The 21248-nt window shown below is 41.1% G+C and overlaps 1 protein-coding gene across 1 annotated transcript in view; it reads left to right on the top strand.

Moving 5' to 3' along the window:
- LOC117501064 (Bardet-Biedl syndrome 4 protein-like) overlaps positions 1-17765 on the top strand; it is an 89381-nt gene extending 71616 nt beyond the window's left edge. Inside the window, 1 exon segment of the mRNA XM_034159874.1 lies at positions 17331-17765. Within this exon segment, the coding sequence (XP_034015765.1) occupies positions 17331-17452 (122 nt within the window). The 3' untranslated portion in view covers positions 17453-17765.
- Positions 17766-21248: the final 3483 nt, after the last annotated feature.

Consider the following 21248-nt stretch of genomic DNA (forward strand, 5'->3'; position numbering starts at 1 on the left):
CCAATCCAAACCACTCCTCTGATCCCTATTGCATCTAACAAAGCCAGTGTTGTGGACCTTTTTGCTCTAAACCCATATTGACTATCATTAATTAAGTTCAAACTGAAATTGTCCCAAATGGTATGAAAGTAGCAAAAGTGATACCTTTATTCAAATCTGGTGACAAGCATCTTTTTACTAACTACAGGCCTGTGTCTCTACTGTCACATTTTCAAAGATATTGGAAAACTTTATTTAAAATGTTATTTAACACAACTTGCTTAATCCACACACACCTCCCCCAGCTCCTCCGGGGAACCCCAAGGCGTTCCCAAGCCAGCTGAGAGATGTAGTCCCTCCAGTGTGTCCTGGGTCTTCCCCAGGGCCTCCTCCCAATGGGACGTGCCCGGAACACCTCTCCAGCAAGGCGTCCAGGGGGCATCTGGAAAAGATGCCCGAGCCACCATTAACGTATGTATTTAATAAGAAGAGATTAATAAACGTGTGGACCAAAGGAAAATAGTGATAGGATTATTTGTTGACTTAAAAAAGGCTTTTGACACAATCAATCACAACATATTATTTCAAAAGATGGAGCTTTATGGATCGGGAGGTCTGGGCGGCTTTGCTTGAGCTGCTGCCCGTGACCCGACTCCAGATAAAGAGAAGAAAAATGGATGGATGGATGGATGGATTGATGGATGGATATATATGTTAATGGGTTAGCAATTTTGTAATTATTTGCTTTACTAAGACATATACTCAACAAAAATATAAACGCAACACTTTTGGTTTTGCTCCCATTTTGTATGAGATGAACTCAAAGATCTAAAACTTTTTCCACATACACAATATCACCATTTCCCTCAAATATTGTTCACAAACCAGTCGAAATCTGTGATAGTGAGCACTTCTCCTTTGCTGAGATAATCCATCCCACCTCACAGGTGTGCCATACCAAGATGCTGATTAGACACCATGATTAGTGCACAGGTGTGCCTTAGACTGCCCACAATAAAAGGCCACTCTGAAAGGTGCAGTTTTGTTTTATTGGGGGGGGGATACCAGTCAGTATCTGGTGTGACCACCATTTGCCTCATGCAGTGCAACACATCTCCTTCGCATCATCCGTGAAGAGAACACCTCACCAACATGCCAAACGGCAGCGAATGTGAGCATTTGCCCACTCAAATCGGTTCCGACGACGAACTGGAGTCAGGTCGAGACCCCGATGAGGACGACGAGCATGCAGATGAGCTTCCCTGAGACGGTTTCTGACAGTTTGTGCAGAAATTCTTTGGTTATGCAAACCGATTGTTCCAGCAACTGTCCGAGTGGCTGGTCTCAGACGATCTTGGAGGGGAACATGCTGGATGTGGAGGTCCTGGGCTGGTGTGGTTACACGTGGTCTGCGGTTGTGAGGCTGGTTGGATGTACTGCCAAATTCTCTGAAACGCCTTTGGAGACGGCTTATGGTAGAGAAATGAACATTCAATACAGGAGCAACAGCTCTGGTTGACATTCCTGCTGTCAGCATGTCAACTGCACGCTCCCTCAAATCTTGCGACATCTGTGGCATTGTGCTGTGTGATAAAACTGCATCTTTCAGAGTGGCCTTTTATTGTGGGCAGTCTAAGGCACACCTGTGCACTAATCATGGTGTCTAATCAGCATCCTGATATGGCACACCTGTGAGGTGGGATGGATTATCTCAGCAAAGGAGAAGTGCTCACTATCACAGATTTAGACTGGTTTGTGAACAATATTTGAGAGAAATGGTGATATTGTATATGTGGAAAAAGTTTTAGATCTTTGAGTTCATCGCATACAAAATGGGAGCACCAAAAGTGTTGCGTTTATATTTTTGTTGAGCGTATGTACATCATTATGATCAGTTGACTTTTTGCTCTTACATGTACTAACTACCTTAATAATTTCCCCCTCATCAACTGGGCTAAGAAACATTGTATATGGATTTCTGTCAGTTAATTTTTGATTTTCCAATGAGCTGTGTGGAATGTTAGCTGCCAAATCTGGCCCAACATTAGCAAAAAATTTATTGAAACTGTTCACAACTTGGTTCATGTTGTATTCATCCTTGTTATAAGTAAAATATTTTGGGTAATTCTTTGCCTTTGGTTTATTTGCTATAATACTATTAAGTATTTTCCATGTTTCCTTTGTTACTTTTATTATCGCTTAGCATTTTTGCAAAGAATGCTTTTTTGCAGTTCCGCATAATGATTGTTAATTTATTTTTATAGTCCTTATATTTACTCTCAGTCTCTCTTGATTTGTTTCTAATAAACTCTCTATATAGCCTATTTTTTTTCTTGCAAGCCTTTTGCAGTCCTTTTGTTATCCATGGACACTCCTTATATTTATTTACACTGTACTGTATGATTGGACAGTTTTTATTGTATATATCAAGGAATATATTTTCAAATTTAGCATATGCTACATTAGCATCATGCTCTGCATAAATAGAATTCCAATCCTGCCGACATAAATTATTTTTAAGGCAGTAATAGCTTCTTCAGTTTGCAGTGTATGATATTGTTCTCATCATATTTCTTATTTAATTTTAAATCAATTACTATAAAAATTGGTATGTGGTCACTAATGTCATTGATCAATAATCCACTTGATGTTTTGGTATCAATATCATTAGTAAATATATTATCAATGAGAGTAGCTGACTGAGAAGTTATTCTTGAAGGCCGAGTAATTTTTGGATACAAATTTAAGCTGTGCATGGTATTAATAAAATCCTCTGTCACTTTATGTTGATATGGATTTAAGAGATCAATATTTATATCACCACAGACAAATACACACTTGTTACCCATCTGTGAAAGATGCTTCTCTATCCAATTTTGAAATTCTTCAATTTTGGAGCCTGGAGCTCTGTGTATGCAACTAATAATTCTATTTTACCTTTTTCCATACCTATTTCAATTGTAATACATTCCAAAAAATTATCCACAGCCATTGTCATTTGATCTTTATTGTTGTATTTAAGCATTCCATAGATAGAAATTGTTCCAATTGAAAGACAGCCTTTAGGACTCCTGACAGCATTGGGGTATGTGGAACTCAAATGGTGTCATTGGAACACAGGAGATGCCACAGCAGAGGAGTGGAGGGTGGAAGGTGGAGGAGGCAAAAGGAGGCGAAGTCCTGAACAGTGGCTGCAAGAAGAAGAGAGGTGAGTGAGGATGGACATTTTTAAATGGCCTTGATGTTTTCTTCTCTGTTGCAGTTGACTACATTGTGGATGCCAGCTACTCCCCTGACACCTAATCTATTTCTTAGCTCAAAACTACTGGCTATCTGTCAGCGATTTCCCCCTACATACCTCAGCTCCACCCCAATCACAAGCTCATCATTCTGCACTCTATATATTGTGTAAATAAATAAGTACTGACTGTGATTTATCTGCCTCGTGCCTGTGAGTTCTCTCCTCTTGCCATACTAATCCTCAGCTAGGACCTTCAGTTGAAGCTCCTGTCACTGGTGTAGAGGATTGTATTGCATTAGTGGGACACTTAAAGTTCTATGCATTTGGACACATGAAATGCTGCTGAACTAGGTTTAGATGTTTGACTTGGCCTGTCATTTACCCCCAATTTAAGTTAGCTTTGTGTTTTGGATCATTGTCTTATTGTAAAATGAAGGTTTTCCTCATTCATTTCCGAGAGGGGAAACTTTAAGGTTCTGCCGCTGACACAAACAACAGCGGCCACCAGGACCCTTGGATTAACAACAAGGCTTCACAAGCCACTTTATAGGCCCGTCTTCATTTTATTTCACATATTCAATGTTAACATGGGTCAAAATATGAAGTTCACTAGTCCTCACCTCTGTCACAACCCAAAATTTTACAGCTGAACATACAATGTTTTTTTTCTGGAGTTACTTACAAAACTTAAGACGACTCACTGACTGATTTCTCTAATCCAGGGATGAGAACTTTCCACGGATCTGCAGATTTCAGTGTTTTTCTGGGTTTCTGGGCCATTTCTGAGATCAGTCAATTCTTTGAGAAAGATTTTTTTGGGGGTGGGGGGGGGGGGGGGGGTGCAGCGAGGGTCATTCATGAATTAAATCTTTCTTCATGGGAACCATAATAGTGCTGCCGAAACTGCAAGCTAAAACACGCAACATCATTGGTCACTTGTTCTGCAACAGTGAACTTTTAGCCAGTCAGAATCTCTGGAAATCTGAAGTCATAGAAAGTACCTGGATGTGGACAATTACAGTTTCTGCAAGTTTTGGTCTGTTGAGCTGTGTCTTTAACATGGCCAAAATTACAGAGAAGGGACGAAGACCATGTTAAAGACATCGATGGTGTAAAAAATGGGTTCAAGTGGACGTGGACAAAGGCAAGACTCAGTGAATTTGTCTGCAAGGTTGAGCTCCCCGGTAAAGCTCTCTGCACACTGTTTGGATTTCATCAACCAAACACTGGAAGAACACTGCAAGACGAAGAAACATGTCATGAAATTAATATTAAACGGACTAATCTGCCCGGGTCCAGAAGAACGCGGAAGAGGCCCAGCAAGCCCCAAAGTCCACAGCGCTCGTACCGGTCAGGGAAGTGCTGAGCTCCTGACACGGTCAGCGACTGAACATCCAGTGCTCACATGCGTGTCCAATCATTTTATTCATGCAAATTAAAATGTTTACAGTCACTGAAATTTTTAAGTGTGGCGCAGTTATTTATACTGTGCACGTGGAATGGGTATGTTAAAAGATTTATAATTCACCAAAGGCCGACCCTATGTGCATGGCAGCTGTGCACATAGGGTCGGCCCTCATTTTGTGATGAAGGAGGGTATATACAATATGAAATGGATTACGTATTTAAATTAAACATGCAATTTACAATAAGATATGCATAATATACCTACAGTGTTAATAAAATGTATAAAAGCATGGTAGTTGCATATAAGATTAAACATTTTATTCGAAAATTGACAAAGTAAAACTTCAGGTAGACTTATAACTTTTGTTGTAAAATCTTTGAGTCTTAGCAGTTCTAATATTGACAGGAAGATAACTGCATAATACAGCAGCATATGGTAAAGCTTCTGGTGTCAGAGTATCAAAAGACAGTGTATAGGCCTATGCTTAGCCTTTTCTTACAGAATGTATGATATTTAAATCATTTTACATCAGTGTAATCCTTAGGGATATAGTAAGTCCTCTTTTAAATATCTTTGTGATGCAGACTGTAGACTATCCTTTACCAACAAGTAGTATATGCAAGTATACCAAGTATTCTAACCAGATCCTTACTCTGGATGGCATTTCCCTGATCTCTAGTAATACTGTGAGAAATCTTGGAGTCATTTTTGATCAGGATATGTCATTCAAAGCGCATATTAAACAAATATGTAGGACTGCCTTTTTGCATTTACGCAATATCTCTAAAATTAGAAAGGTCTTGTCTCAGAGTGATGCTGAAAAACTAATTCATGCATTTATTTCCTCTAGGCTGGACTATTGTAATTCATTATTATCAGGTTGTCCTAAAAGTTCCCTAAAAAGCCTTCAGTTAATTCAAAATGCTGCAGCTAGAGTACTGACGGGGACTAGCAGGAGAGAGCATATCTCACCCGTGTTGGCCTCTCTTCATTGGCTTCCTGTTAATTCTAGAATAGAATTTAAAATTCTTCTTCTTATAAGGTTTTGAATAATCAGGTCCCATCTTATCTTAGAGACCTCATAGTACCATATCACCCCAATAGAGCGCTTCGCTCTCAGACTGCAGGCTTACTTGTAGTTCCTAGGGTTTGTAAGAGTAGAATGGGAGGCAGAGCCTTCAGCTTTCAGGCTCCTCTCCTGTGGAACCAGCTCCCAATTCAGATCAGGGAGACAGACACCCTCTCTACTTTTAAGATTAGGCTTAAAACTTTCCTTTTCGCTAAGGCTTATAGTTAGGGTGGATCGGGTGACCCTGGACCATCCCTTGGTTATGCTGCTTTAGACGTAGATTGGGGGGGTTCCCATGATGCACTGTTTCTTTCTCTTTTGCTCCGTATGCATCACTCTGCATTTAATCATTAGTGATTGATCTCTGCTCCCCTCCACAGCATGTCTTTTTCCTGGTTCTCTCCCTCAGCCCCAACCAGTCCCAGCAGAAGACTGCCCCTCCCTGAGCCTGGTTCTGCTGGAGGTTTCTTCCTGTTAAAAGGGAGTTTTTCCTTCCCACTGTTGCCAAGTGCTTGCTCACAGGGGGTCGTTTTGACCGTTGGGGTTTTTCATAATTATTGTATGGCCTTGCCTTGCAATATAAAGCGCCTTGGGGCAACTGTTTGTTGTGATTTGGCGCTATATAAGAAAAAAGTTGATTGAGTTGATTGAACCAGATCGTTACTCTGGATGGCATTTCCCTGATCTCTAGTAATACTGTGAGAAATCTTGGAGTTATTTTGATCAGGATATGTCATTCAAAGCGCATATTAAACAAATATGTAGGACTGCCTTTTTGCATTTACGCAATATCTCTAAAATCAGAAAGGTCTTGTCTCAGAGTGATGCTGAAAAACTAATTCATGCATTTATTTCCTCTAGGCTGGACTATTGTAATTCATTATTATCAGGTTGTCCTAAAAGTTCCCTAAAAAGCCTTCAGTTGGTTCAGAATGCTGCAGCTAGAGTACTGACGGGGACTAGCAGGAGAGAGCATATCTCACCCGTGTTGGCCTCCCTTCATTGGCTTCCTGTTAATGCTAGAATAGAATTTAAAATTCTTCTTCTTACTTATAAGGTTTTGAATAATCAGGTCCCATCTTATCTTAGGGACCTCGTAGTACCATATTACCCCATTAGAGCGCTTCGCTCTCAGACTGCGGGCTTACTTGTAGTTCCTAGGGTTTGTAAGAGTAGAATGGGAGGCAGAGCCTTCAGCTTTCAGGCTCCTCTCCTGTGGAACCAGCTCCCAATTCAGATCAGGGAGACAGATACCCTCTCTACTTTTAAGATTAGGCTTAAAACTTTCCTTTTCGCTAAGGCTTATAGTTAGGGCTGGATCGGGTGACCCTGGACCATCCCTTGGTTATGTTGCTTTAGACGTAGACTGTGTTTCATAATTATTGTATGGCCTTGCCTTGCAATGTGGAGCGCCTTGGGGCAACTGTTTGTTGTGATTTGGCGCTATACAAGAAAAAAGTTGATTGATTGATTGATACTCTCCTCCACTCTGCAAGTGCTTGTAGTCCCTGTGTCTGTGATGTCCAGCAACTTATTGGGGATTTCTTGAATTCTCAGGATGTCTCCTTTGTGAAATTCAACGTAGGCTGGAAAGAAGCACTGCCTACATTCATATTGGTGAGCGCTTGCAGAGCTGGGATGCAGTCCTATGGCTGAGTTCTTGGGTGTTAAAGCAGACGACTGTGGTCACTGAGCAGCGAGTAACTCGGACTGAATCCTGCTGAGAATGAGTCCTGCAAGTATCTTGCTAAGCACAGAGAGTAGTGTGATACCGCTTTGGCTTCTGTGATCCAAGCGATCACCCTTTCTCTTCCACAGCCTGTTGGGATGATACCTGTCTCCCAGATGGAAGCATACTGTACTTGCTGTGTCAGAGCAACAGCTTGTCACAGTTCACAAACTAATCATGTCTCCAGTGTCTCTTTTTTTGACATCTTAATGTTTCTAGTGAATTCTCCTCCACATTATTTTATTCTGAAAAATCTGCTCTTTGTTCTTTCTCTCAGCTTTATTTCCTGTTTTATTTTGATTTTCCCTTTTGGCCTTGGTTTCTCCATCTTGCTTCCTGTGTCTCTTCTCAGCTGTTCCTCATTTCTGTAATTACTCTGTGTATTTTTTCTGTCTGAGTTCAGCACCGTTACAGTGGTCATCAGTGTGTCCAGACCGTTTGATCTGCCACTGAATGTCATTGTCCATTCAACTTCGTACATTCTGAGGCGATTTCAGTCAGGTAGAAAATTGCTCCAGCACATCTCTTCCAGACTCTCACGTTAAAAAAAACAAAAAAACAGAGCTTGCAGTGCAATCTTTATGGGTTTGGGTTGTGCACAGCACATTATGTGTTTACATCATATAGAACTATGAAACGTGCGGGGTGTGGCGTCCATCAATGCTGCATTCAAAACACCTGACAAGTTTCGGTGCCTCGGACTCCGAGCTTAATAGGTGGATTTGCTTACGAGACTTTCCTCACTCTGCTGGACATTTCTGTCGGTTAGTGCGTCACAGTCACGCAAACCATTTGTTATTATTATCATTTATTTATCTTATGTTATTATGGCTGACAAACTAACATGTTTACTCCATTTTGTATAGATGTCCCAGACTTTGTCTGTAGATAGTGTTTTTGAGAGCAGTAATTGGGTTAGATTTTTTTTTTTTTGACAACAACAAAAGTTCATTAACTATTTAATTTTTTTAAATAGCTGCAAGAAAATTACTTGGTCAGCACAGCCACAGCACACAGGTTAGTTTACGTGGTTAAAACAGCCTCGTTACTGTTTCCTTCTGCTGAAAGAGACATGCACATAAAGTACACGTTAAATACTTTTCATACTAAGTTAACTTATTTTAATTACTATCATTGTTTTATTTCATATTTAGGAGTTTGTTCGTTTGCCAACGCATTTAGCTTTACCGATCGTTAATTAACAGCCTCGCGGACCTCTGACAGGCTTAAACCAGTTAAAATATAAAGCGATGCTAAAATACCCTCAGCCATATGAGCCTTGTGTTCTTATAATTTAATTAATTATTACGAGCTTATTGTCTTATGTGCAATTTGTACATGTTCAAATCAAATCATCATTTGTTCATGATGTGCAAATCAAGGGATATTTGTAGATCACCCTTTGTGCATTTGCAGTTATTTGCAGAGACAAATTTAACTTCATAAGAAGTTGGCTTTCAGTTAGCGAAATTTAGCATACAAGGTTATGTCCGCAAAATGTCTTGTAAATCACTCCAAAGGTGTTATCAGGTTACAAAAACAGCATTTTCAGTTTTAGAAGTGTTTATTTCTCACTAGCTTTTACATAATATACCAGAAACGAAGCTGTTAGCACATAGCTACACCAGGAATTGACATCACCACGCTAACCTCTGTGAAATGTGTTTAAGTTCAGAGGTGTTATTAGGTTCCAAAAACAGTGTTTTCAGTTTTAGAAGTGTTTATTTCTCACTAGCTTTAACATAATATATGAGAAACATGTATATAAACACACAAAACAAAGCGGTTTTGAAGAGACCAGCGAATTACATCACGGTGCAGCTCTACTCTGGATAGGCTGTCACCCGCATCACTCAAAAACACAATGGATCAGATTGTAACAGAATGTGACTTTCTAACCTCTTAAAACACATTAAGGTTAGCCATATTTGAACTTGTCCAAGGTCTGTGTTCCAAGAATGTTCGCTGTGGATTTCAAGACTCTGGCAGAATTGGGCTGGACTTATGCTTACCTTATTATCACTGCGGCGACGCATCAACTCCTCAACTACGACTGAACTCGAAGTTAGACTGCCTGATGTCTTAGCTTCACATTTCGCAAATACCCAATCACTAGACAGTCTTGTGGATAGTTTAAACTCAGCGCTCAAAACTACACTCGACATGATTGCACCACCTTGTGCGTGACCTCAAGCATAAGGCTAGAGTTCTAGAACGAAAATGGTGTAGTTCAAAATGAGAAGTATTCCACCTTGCGTGGTGTGATGCTATCTTAGACTATAAGCATGCACTACTGGCTACAAAGTGGACCTATTACACTGATTTGATCAACAAAAACAAGCATAACTCTTCCTGTTCGACACTGTGGCAACACTTATTCATGGACAACCACCTGTAGTTCTCTCTCCTTTTACAGCACAAGATTTCCTGGATTACTTTGAGAAGAAAATAGAAGACATTAGGTTAAACACATCCCAGCATGCCTTAACCCAGTCACTACACCCTGCTATTGAGGTGGGCGCCACTACTGAGGTATTACCTAGATTTACAGAATTTGATAGTATCTCACTAGGCATGCTGATGAAATTCGTAACGTCAACAAAAAGCACAACCTGTTTATTTGATCCTATACCAACAAAACTGTTTAAGGACCTGTGGTCCACTCTTAGGCCAACTCTGCTGCAAATTATTAATCTTTCTTTAACTTCTGGATCTGTTCCTAAATATTTCAAATCTGCAGTGATTAAATCATTACTTAAGAAATCTAATCTTGACCTTTGTGTATTGAAAAACTATCGGCCGCTATCAAATCTATCATTTTGCTCTAAAAGTGGTGTCACGGCGGCTCATGGACTATCTTACTGAGAATAATCTCTTTGAGCCACTGCAGTCTGCTTTTAGGAAATATCATTCCACAGAGACGGCTCTCACTAAAGTGGTGAATGAGCTTCTACTTGCAGTCTATTCAGACACCACTACAGTTCTGGAACTGTTAGATCTCAGTGCTGCGTTTGATCATATTCATCATATTCTACTTGATAGGCTGGAAAATCATTTCGGAATTACTGGGACTGCTTTTACATGGTTGACATCATACTTGACCAGTCGTTCTCACTGTTTTGTACAATAACGCTATCTCTAACCTTAGTGACATGAAATTTGTGGTTCCACGGGGTCCATCTTAGGCTTCCTGCTTTTCTATATTTATATAGCACCCCTCGGGCACATATTGCGGCGTTTTGGGATTACCTTTCACTGCTATGCTGATGATACTCAGTTATACATGCTGATAACTCCTGGTAATCTCATTCACATAAAATCCTTAGAAGACTGCCTTGCATCAGTGAAAAGCTAGATGTCTAGAAACTTCCTACTTTTAAACTCTGATAAGACTGAAATGATGGTTCTTGGTCCAGTGAGACATCGGCAATAATTTCACCAGTTAACACTCAGCCTCGGCTTGTGTGTCATACATCAATCAATTTTTCAATCAATTTTTTTTTTTATAGCGCCAAATCACAACAAACAGTTGCCCCAAGGCGCCTTATATTGTAAGGCAAGGCCATACAATAATTATGTAAAACCCCAACGGTCAAAACGACCCCCTGTGAGCAAGCACTTGGCTACAGTGGGAAGGAAAAACTCCCTTTTAACAGGAAGAAACCTCCAGCAGAACCAGGCTCAGGGAGGGGCAGTCTTCTGCTGGGACTGGTTGGGGCTGAGGGAGAGAACCAGGAAAAAGACATGCTGACAAAGTGAGGAACCTTAGGGTAATTTTTGATCCTACATTGTCCTTTGACCTCCACATTAGAGACATTACGAGGACTGCTTTCTTCCACCTGCGAAATATAGCGAAGATCCCATCGTCCCATCCTGTCTATGGCTGATGCTGAGTCCCTGGTCCATGCGTTTATCTCTTCAAGATTGGACTACTGCATTGTTCTATTTTCTGGGTTACTGTAAATCCAGCATTCGGGCTCTCCAAATGGTTCAAAATACTGCCGCCAGACTTTTGACACGAAGCAGAAAGTTTGACCACATTACACCCATTTTGGCGTCTCTTCACTGGGTTCCTGTGAGATCACATTTTAAGGTTCTGCTACTAGCCTATAAAATTGTTCACGGACTGGCCTCCCTACTTAGCTGACGTAATTAACCCTATGTACCGGCCCGGGCTCTGCGTTCTCAGGGTACAGGACTACTTTGTGTCCCTAAGGTGAATAAGAAGTCTGCAGGTCATAGAGCTTTCTCTTATCGTGGCCCTGTTCTGTGGAATGATCTCCCTGCATCAATAAAACAGTCAGATCCTGTGGAGACTTTCAAGTCCAGACTTAAGATGCACTTTTCCCTTTCATATGGCTAGCATACTGGCATAGTATGGTAGCCATATTTACTATGCTTTTTATTCTTTTAAATTCATTTTAATAGGAAACGGAACGTGCCGCAGCCTCAGCTTTATCTAAAGTCTGGGTCTTTTAGTGAAGCTTAGGGCTAGTGGCCGGCGACCACCTTTAGTATTTCTTCTGTTTTTCTTGTTGCTTAATGCTGACAAATTACACTGTATTTATTGTCTTTCTGATGCCTGATTCTGTTTTTTTCTCTCTGTTTGAGGCGCGGCTCCATCCAGAGATGGGTGCGGTGTCTGTTTCTGAAACCCTCCTGACCTGTGCACCGGCAACATTTCCTGTATATTCCCTTTGTAAATTGTGTTTGTATCATGGCCCAAGCAGAGGGTCGCCCCTTTGAGTCTGGTCTGCTTGAGGTTTCTTCCTTAAATCATCAGAGGGAGTTTTTTCTTACCACTCTCACCTGTGTTCTTGCTCTGGGAGTTGGTAAGGTTAGACCTTACTTATGTTGTGATTCGGTGCTATGTAAATAATATAAATTAAATTTAATTATTTCCTACTACTTTTTACTCTTTATTTTACTTTTTTTTTGTTTTATCGCCTGTTGTAATTTTATTGTTATTTTTTATTTATTTCCGATTGGGGTAACTTGGTGCCCTTTTTGTTTTAATTATGTACAGCACTTTGGTCGACTGCTGTCATTTTAAATGTGCTTTGTTGTGTTCTTTAGAAAAGTACGACACATATTGTGTTATTAATTGGATCATATATTCTGTTCCTTTCGTAACAGCCTTGTCTTCTTCTGTCTCAACTTTACTTCCACCTCAGGCCATCAGCTGCCTGAAGAGGGCGCACTACTTGTCTCCTTTTGACTGGAAAGTGTTGTACAACTTGGGTCTGGTTCATCTCACCATGCAGCAGTATGCGTCTGCATTCCACTTCCTCAGTGCAGCCGTCAACCTCAACCCCCATCTGGGGGAACTCTACATGCTGCTGGCAGGTACAGAGTCAGAAATTTCAGATATTTTTACAGATTTATTGTGTTTGAGTCTTTCTTTGCTTTGCAGAAACAAAGTCAACAGTGTTATTTATCTGAAATTGTAGCCGCCTCTTATACATTAATATTAAACATTTAAAACTGTGCTAAACTTAAGTGATGCTGCAGAACTTTAACTATCGGTGTTTGTTACTACACACTTTCTCTGAGTGCCACAGTGGCTTGTGGGCCTCATTTGGAGATGTTAATTAGTTTAGTGTCACCTCTGCATTTCTTCTCACGTACCTGATATACTTTAGAACTCAGAGTGAATACTTTGTGCTGCTCACATGACTGACTATATTCACTGCCTCGATCAGTTGCTTACATGACCAATCATACCTGAACAGTCGACAGCTCTTCAGTTTGTAAAGTATTTAAGTTCAAACCTACACGTGTCTCACTATCAACAGTGGCTTTGACCAACCTGGAGGATGTTGAAAATGCCACCAGAGCGTATGAACAAGCTGTGGCACTGGATGAGTGAGTATAACAGGTTCTGTAAGACTGAATCGGTTTGGAGTGAATCAGTAACTTTAGTCCTTCTTGATGGTTTTCCTACAGATCCAACCCCCTGGTCAACCTGAACTTTGCTATCTTCCTCTATAACCATGGTGAGAAGAAGGGTGCTCTGCAGCAGTATCAGGACATGGAGACTAAAGTCAACTTGCTGAGAGACGGCAGCAGCGGCAGCTTCGAGTTTGATCCCGAGGTAATGTTCGTGATGTCTCAAAAGATGGTTGTAGAAATAAACACCTGTTTTCATCTTATGAATTCATTCGTAAGATGAAAGATGTTATTACATTCAGTTCATGTAATAACATTTACATTTACTCTGATGGACTACCCAGTAGTGGGGAATAAGTTTCATTACAGTAGAAGTCTTTCAGAAAGCGCTGTAACTAGGTTTAAGGATATGATTCCTTCTTTATGTTCTCCAATGCCATATACCAACACAGTGCAGAGTAGCTACCTAAACTCTGGGAGTGAGATAGATTATCTCGTCAATAGTTTTATATCCTCATTGAGGACAACTTTGGATGCTGTAGCTCCTCTGAAAAAGAGAGCCTTAAATCAGAAGTGCCTGACTCCGTGGTATAACTCACAAACTCGCAGCTTAAAGCAGATAACCCGTAAGTTGGAGAGGAAATGGCGTCTCACTAATTTAGAAGATCTTCACTTAGCCTGGAAAAAGAGTCTGTTGCTCTATAAAAAAGCCCTCTGTAAAGCTAGGACATCGTACTATCATCACTAATTGAAGAAAATAAGAACAACCCAAGGTTTCTTTTCAGCACTGTAGCCAGGCTGACAACTAGTAATGACTTCATGACTTTCTTTGCCAATAAAATTTTAACTATTAGAGAAAAAATTACTCATAACCATCCCAAAGACATATCGTTCTCTTTGGCTGCTTTCAGTGATGCCGGTATTTGGTTAGACTCTTTCTCTCCGATTGTTCTGAGTTATTTTCATTAGTTTCTTCCTCCAAACCATCAACATGTCTATTAGACCCCATTCCTACCAGGCTGCTCAAGGAAGCCCTACCATTAATTAATGCTTTGATCTTAAATATGATCAATCTGTCTTTATTAGTTGGCTATGTACCACAGGCTTTTAAGGTGGCAGTAATTAAACCATTACTTAAAAAGCCATCACTTGACCCAGCTATCTTAGCTAATTATAAGCCAATCTCCAACCTTCCTTTTCTCTCAAAAATTCTTGAAAGGGTAGTTGTAAAACAGCTAACTGATCATCTGCAGAGGAATGGTCTATTTGAAGAGTTTCAGTCAGGGTTTAGAATTCATCATAGTACAGAAACAGCATTAGTGTTGTGTGGGCCGCTGAAGAGGAGGTACTGCTGGCCCACCACCATCAGAGGGCGCCCTGCCTGGAGTGCGGGCTCCAGGCACCAGAGGGCGCTGCCGCCTTATGGGAGCAGCCTGGGTGACAGCTGTCACCCATCACCGGACACAGCTGTTCCACTCAGCACAGAGGTATATCAGGAGGATGGCGTCTCCACCTCAGTGCCGAGATATCGCCTTTAGACGAAGGTAACGTTCTCTGCATTTATATTCTGACTACATAGCTAACAGATTTGTTAAACCTTTTCAGGACAGCTGAATTGCTTAGATAAGTACTCACCTGCCTGTCATACTGTAACTGGAGGTGGAGGCGGCTTCTCCCCTCTCCGTTGCTGGGTGCTGTCGCATCCACGCCTGTGTTGTTGCTCTCTCCCGCCAGCAGTACCGGATCCGACGAGCGGAGGCAGTGGCCACCTGGGAATTCGGGACTTGGCGGTTCCAGTATTTCCAGGGTTCGGTGGCAGAGGAGATCTGGGTGGTTTCGGTTCGACTGAGACGGACGTCTCCTACCTTCGAGCCTGCCCACACGACACCAGCGGATTCGACCCCAAATTGTGATTGTTGTATTCATTGTGCTCGTTTCACAATAGTAAACCTTGTTATTCACCTTCCTCCATTGTCCGTTCATTGCGCCCCCTGTTGTGGGTCCGTGTTCCTACACTTTCACAACAATTAGTGAAGGTTACAAATGATCTTCTTATGGCCTCAGACAGTGGACTCATCTCTGTGCTTGTTCTGTTAGACCTCAGTGCTGCTTTTGATACTGTTGACCATAAACTTTTATTACAGAGAATTAGAGCATGCCATAGGTATTAAAGGCACTGGGCTGCGGTGGTTTGAATCATATTTATCTAATAGATTACAATTGTTCATGTAAATGGGGAATCTTCTTCACAGACTAAGGTTAATTATGGAGTTCCACAAGGTTCTGTACTAGGACCAATTTATTCACTTTATACATGCTTCCCTTAGGCAGTATTATTAGACAGCATTACTTAAATTTTCATTGTTACGCAGATGACTCAGCTTTATCTATCCATGAAGCAGAGGACACACAGCAATTAGCTAAACTGCAGGATTGTCTTGCAGACATAAAGACATGGATGACCTCTAATTTCCTGCTTTTAAACTCAGATATAAACTGAATTTATTGTACTTGGCCCCACAAATCTTAGAAACATGGTGTCTAACCAGATCCTTACTCTGGATGGCATTACCCTGACCTCTAGTAATACTGTGAGAAATCTTGGAGTCATTTTTGATCAGGATATGTCATTCAATGCGCATATTAAACAAATATGTAGGACTGCTTTTTTGCATTTGCGCAATATCTCTAAAATCAGAAAGGTCTTGTCTCAGAGTGATGCTGAAAAACTAATTCATGCATTTATTTCCTCTAGGCTGGACTATTGTAATTCATTATTATCAGGTTGTCCTAAAAGTTCCCTGAAAAGCCTTCAGTTAATTCAAAATGCTGCAGCTAGAGTACGGACAGGGACTAGAAGGAGAGAGCATATCTCACCCATATTGGCCTCTCTTCATTGGCTTCCTGTTAATTCTAGAATAGAATTTAAAATTCTTCTTCTTACTTATAAGGTTTTGAATAATCAGGTCCCATCTTATCTTAGGGACCTCGTAGTACCATATCACCCCAATAGAGCACTTCGCTCTCAGACTGCAGGCTTACTTGTAGTTCCTAGGGTTTGTAAGAGTAGAATGGGAGGCAGAGCCTTCAGCTTTCAGGCTCCTCTCCTGTGGAACAGCTCCCAATTCAGATCAGGGAGACAGACACCCTCTCTACTTTTAAGATTAGGCTTAAAACTTTCCTTTTTGCTAAGCTTATTGTTAGGGCTGGATCAGGTGACCCTGAACCATCCCTTAGTTATGCTGCTGTAGACTTAGACTGCTGGGGGGTTCCCATGATGCACTGAGTGTTTCTTTCTCTTTTGCTCTGTATGCACCACTCTGCATTTAATCATTAGTGATCGATCTCTGCTCCCTCCACAGCATGTCTTTTTTCCTGGTTCTCTCCCTCAGCCCCAACCAGTCCCAGCAGAAGACTGCCCCTCCCTGAGCCTGGTTCTGCTGGAGGTTTCTTCCTGTTAAAAGGGAGTTTTTCCTTCCCACTGTCGCCAAGTGCTTGCTCACAGGGGGTCGTTTTGACAGTTGGGGTTTTTCTGTAATTATTGTATGGCTTTGCCTTGCAATATAAAGTGCCTTGGGGCAACTGTTTGTTGTGATTTGGCACTATATAAATGAAATTGATTTGATCTTTTCATTTGTTGATTTATCACAAATAGCTGATGGACATGGCTCAGAAGATGGGAGCAGCCCTGCAGGTTACAGAGAGTCTCGTTTGGACCAAACCGGATAAGGAGTCCAAATCAAACCCAAACATGGCAGCTGCTTCCATATCTCCCAGTGCACCTCTTGGTATGAACCAAGCCCTGGGTCAGGCCATGTCTTCTGCGCAGCTACAACAAGAACCTGCAGCTGCCAGCAGGTACAACTCATTCTGGACTCTAGTTTGATGTGTGGGGTTGCACTGGTACAATGGTGCTTCATTTTTCACCAAAACTCCAGTAGACATGCCCACCTGTAACAAATGGTGTACAGAAAACAAATAACTCTAAATGTTTTCATACCTGTGTTATTTTTAGGACTTCCTAAAAGCCCTTCCATGCCTCTGGAACCAGATCCTGAAGTGGAAAAAGCCCCCAGAGTGCCCACAGGTGCTCCTGGATTACCCCACCCTGAAGACGCCAACAACCCCACAGTGTGAAGTGGAGGATGTGGACGAGGTCCAAGCTCCTGTCACAGGGTCGGACCGAACGGTTTCCATGTTGGACACCAGACTGTACAGTTAGCATAAAGCCTACCTTACTGATAACCATTTCCCATCACTTACCATCTGACAAGAGGAACCATAACCAATTTATTGTTATCTTTGTTGTCACACTGGATTCACTTCATCCTGTTAAGCTGCTGTGAACAACTTGTTGACAGCAGACATGTTGACATGCTCATTGAAGCTAATTCACCTGCTTTTTCCTTCCACACTGCTGCACGTCTGTGTCGTCTTCAACATTTAGAAATACAAGTGAAACCAGTGGTGGGCACAGCTAACCAAAATGTTTGCTTCGATAACCGTTACTCCATTAACTGAAAAGTTAACTTTTATAAAGCTAAGCTGATAAACCCCTAAAAAAAAAAAAAAATTTGCGGAAGTTACAGCTAAAAGCTAAACTGATAAGTTTCAGTATTTTCTCCAGTACACTGGCAGTTACTGACAACAAGTCAGCACTTCTGTCTCAGATCAGCCTTCTCTCGGCAAAAGAGACCTTGTGACCAGAGAGAAAAGAGAAGAGAAGAAAGGAGAGAAAAAAAATCATTTACCTTTCTCACCATACAGACTTGCAGTCGTATCACATAAGTCTTGCACAGGCAGAATTTTGACTAATTCCGGACAAGTTGTTGAAATTATCATCACCTCTGTTGTTTTACAAAGTGAAAATATCAGAGACATGTTCCAGTTTTAAAGTAATGCACTAATTTTGAAGGTTTTAGCATTTAGAGTACATGCTGCAGTGCATTATGGGAAAATTGCCATCTACTGGCCATCTGGTAGATGGCAGTGTTCATGGTAGTGTGAAGAGCAATTTCCACACCTTTGCTAAAAGTGCTGAATCATTTAACAAACAGAATTTTCAGTTTTCAAATGGCCTTTTTTTAACAAATAAAAAAATGACATATTTAGTTTATTTAGACAGAATTAGTTTGTTTAAAATTTTAACCATAACCAGCAAAACTGTCTTGCTGTGCATGACTGATACGTCTGTATGGATGTGAAAATAAATGTTTTTGTTACGTTACATGTTACAAAACATGTAACAGACAGGCACTAAAATCTATGATTTCAGACTTTAGAAATGTTTTAACTGTTAAGCTTTATTCACTAAGCCCGCAAAAATATGTTAGTGGTCTAAAAGCTGTCGGAACTAAATTTATCGGACGCTAATTGGTCCACTGATGGTTTTCCAAGTTATCTGAAAAATCCATTAACGAAAACGTTAGCTTCAATCATTAGCGGTTTAGCGGAACTGTGCCCACCACTGAGTAAACCTCATTAACTTGCACAAAATCGAACCGTGAGTTATCTGCAACTGTAAGTTAATGAGGTTGGCCAAAAACATACAGTAGTCTAAATTTTCATGGTCCACAAATCGACAGTGAGAAAAGCCAAAACGTGAGTTATGCACACGTTAGTTAACGGGGTTTACCTGTAGTTATGTGGATGTTTGCTTTGACAGGGCTGCATCGCCGCTGACACAGAGCTGTTTAAAAACCCTGGAGCAGAGAGTTGTCACACTGTTAGCCTAGCATAGCACGTTCTTGTACATACGAAGAGAATGTGTGATAAAACAGCAAACACCTGAGTTTCTTGTGTGCCGGAATTTGTCTTTCTCCACATTTGATGTAAACACAGAGCTCCTTCATCTGCTGCATTATTTTGATGTCGTTTAGCCCCGCCCCTCACCTGACTGCAGCGGTAAATTCAACCAGTCAGCTTTACTGGAGATGCAGCAAACACGACATACTGTTGGCAGTTAGCAGGGCTGCAAAGCAGTGCGACAGCAGGCCTCTGCAACTTTAGATTTCCAATAATTCTCTACTTTGCTTTTGACCAGAAGCAACACCGTTGTGCAGAAGTAAAAATTGAACTTTCGTTGTATTTTGTGCACATGAAACATTTCCAGGTGGTGCGTTCAGGAATCCCTCTAACAGATTACTAAATGAACCGAACCCATTGTGACACCGGACAGGTGAGTAAAAATATTATGAACTCCCGTCACAGCTGTTGGAAAGTATTTGCACGTAAGGCTGTGTGCTAACTCTATGTTTGAGTCTCAGATGTGCGCAATGGCTCCTTTAAGCAGCATTGTTGTAGATCACTTGTTTTGAAAGGAGGCTGTAGATTTGTGGTTCTGTAGCTCATTGGATTGGAGGTCTGCTGATTTGGGTGCACAGATGTTAAACATCACACAGGATCCTTTATTTCAAACAGACTCTTGTATTGTCTTAGTTTTTCGGGTAAAATTCTGTTCTCGTTTATTTGAAGGCTTCCTCGTGATGTGTTCTTTATTTTGTAGGTTATTTGGTGCACATGTTCCAGTAGGTGTTGCAGCATCTGCTCACTTTTAGCAGGATGACTGTGCGGTCACTTTTTCCCCCCTCGTATTTATATTTCTAATCCTCAGCTGATGAACGTCGCTGCAGCTGAACAATGTAAAGCAGTTACTGAGTGTCGATTGTCACAGGACGCTGCTCGTTGTTGCGATACGGCTCTGTGTACATACTCAGCTTTTATAAGTGGATAAATGTTCTATTTATATAGATGTGTATGTTTATTATTAAATTAAAGGATTGAAAGAAAATAGTTTCCTTTATTCTTTCTGGGTTCTAATGTTCAGTCAACAGTGGAGGATGGCGTCCTTGCGCCAGGTGTCCACCCACATGATCCACCTCAGGTTTGAACCTGGGCACCACTGTGCAGTGGACGATCCTGCAGCACCACACCAGCCGCCCCCCTCCAAAGAAGACCGTCTGTGCTCTCCTGTGAGGGTCTTCTGTTTGAGTGATGAGGCTCCAAACTGCCTTCCCTCACCCCAACCTCCAGTGGAAGGCAGCTGCAGAACTCCTGCCATGGAGAAGATAAAGACACAAGAGGCATCCCCTTACAGTAGTGTTCAGAATAATAGTAGTGCTATGTGACTGAAAAGATTAATCCAGGTTTTGAGTGTATTTCTTATTGTTACATGGTAAACAAGGTACCAGTAGATTCAGTAGATTCTCACAAATCCAACAAGACCAAATATTCATGATATGCACACTCTTAAGGCTATGAAATTGGGCTATTAGTAAAAAAAAAAGTAGAAAAGGGGTGTTCACAATAACAGTAGCATCTGCTGTTGACGCTACAAACTCAAAACTGTTATGTTCAAACTGATTTTTTAGCAATCCTGTGAATCACTAAACTAGTATTTAGTTGTATAACCACAGTTTTTCATGATTTCTTTCACATCTGCGAGGCATTAATTTTGTTGGTTTGAACCAAGATTTTGCTGGTTTACTGGTGTGCTTGGGGTCATTGTCTTGTTGAAACACCCATTTCAAGGGCATGTCCTCTTCAGCATAAGGCAACATGACCTCTTCAAATATTTTGACATATCCACACTGATCCATGATACCTGGTATGCGATATATAGGCCCAACACCATAGTAGGAGAAACATGCCCATATCATGATGCTTGCACACCATGCTTCACTGTCTTCACTGTGAACTGTTGGCTTGAATTCAGAGTTTGGGGGTCGTCTCACAAACTGTCTGTGGCCCTTGGACCAAAAAGAACAATTTTACTCTCATCAGTCCACAAAATATTCCTCCATTTCTCTTTAGGCCAGTTGATATGATCTTTGGCAAATTGTAACCTCTTCTGCACATGTCTTTATTTAACAGAGGGACCTTTACGGGGATTCTTGCAAATAAATTAGCTTCACACAGGTGTCTTCTAACTGTC

Source organism: Thalassophryne amazonica, chromosome 2, assembly GCF_902500255.1.
Source record: "Thalassophryne amazonica chromosome 2, fThaAma1.1, whole genome shotgun sequence".
NCBI lineage: Eukaryota > Metazoa > Chordata > Actinopteri > Batrachoidiformes > Batrachoididae > Thalassophryne > Thalassophryne amazonica.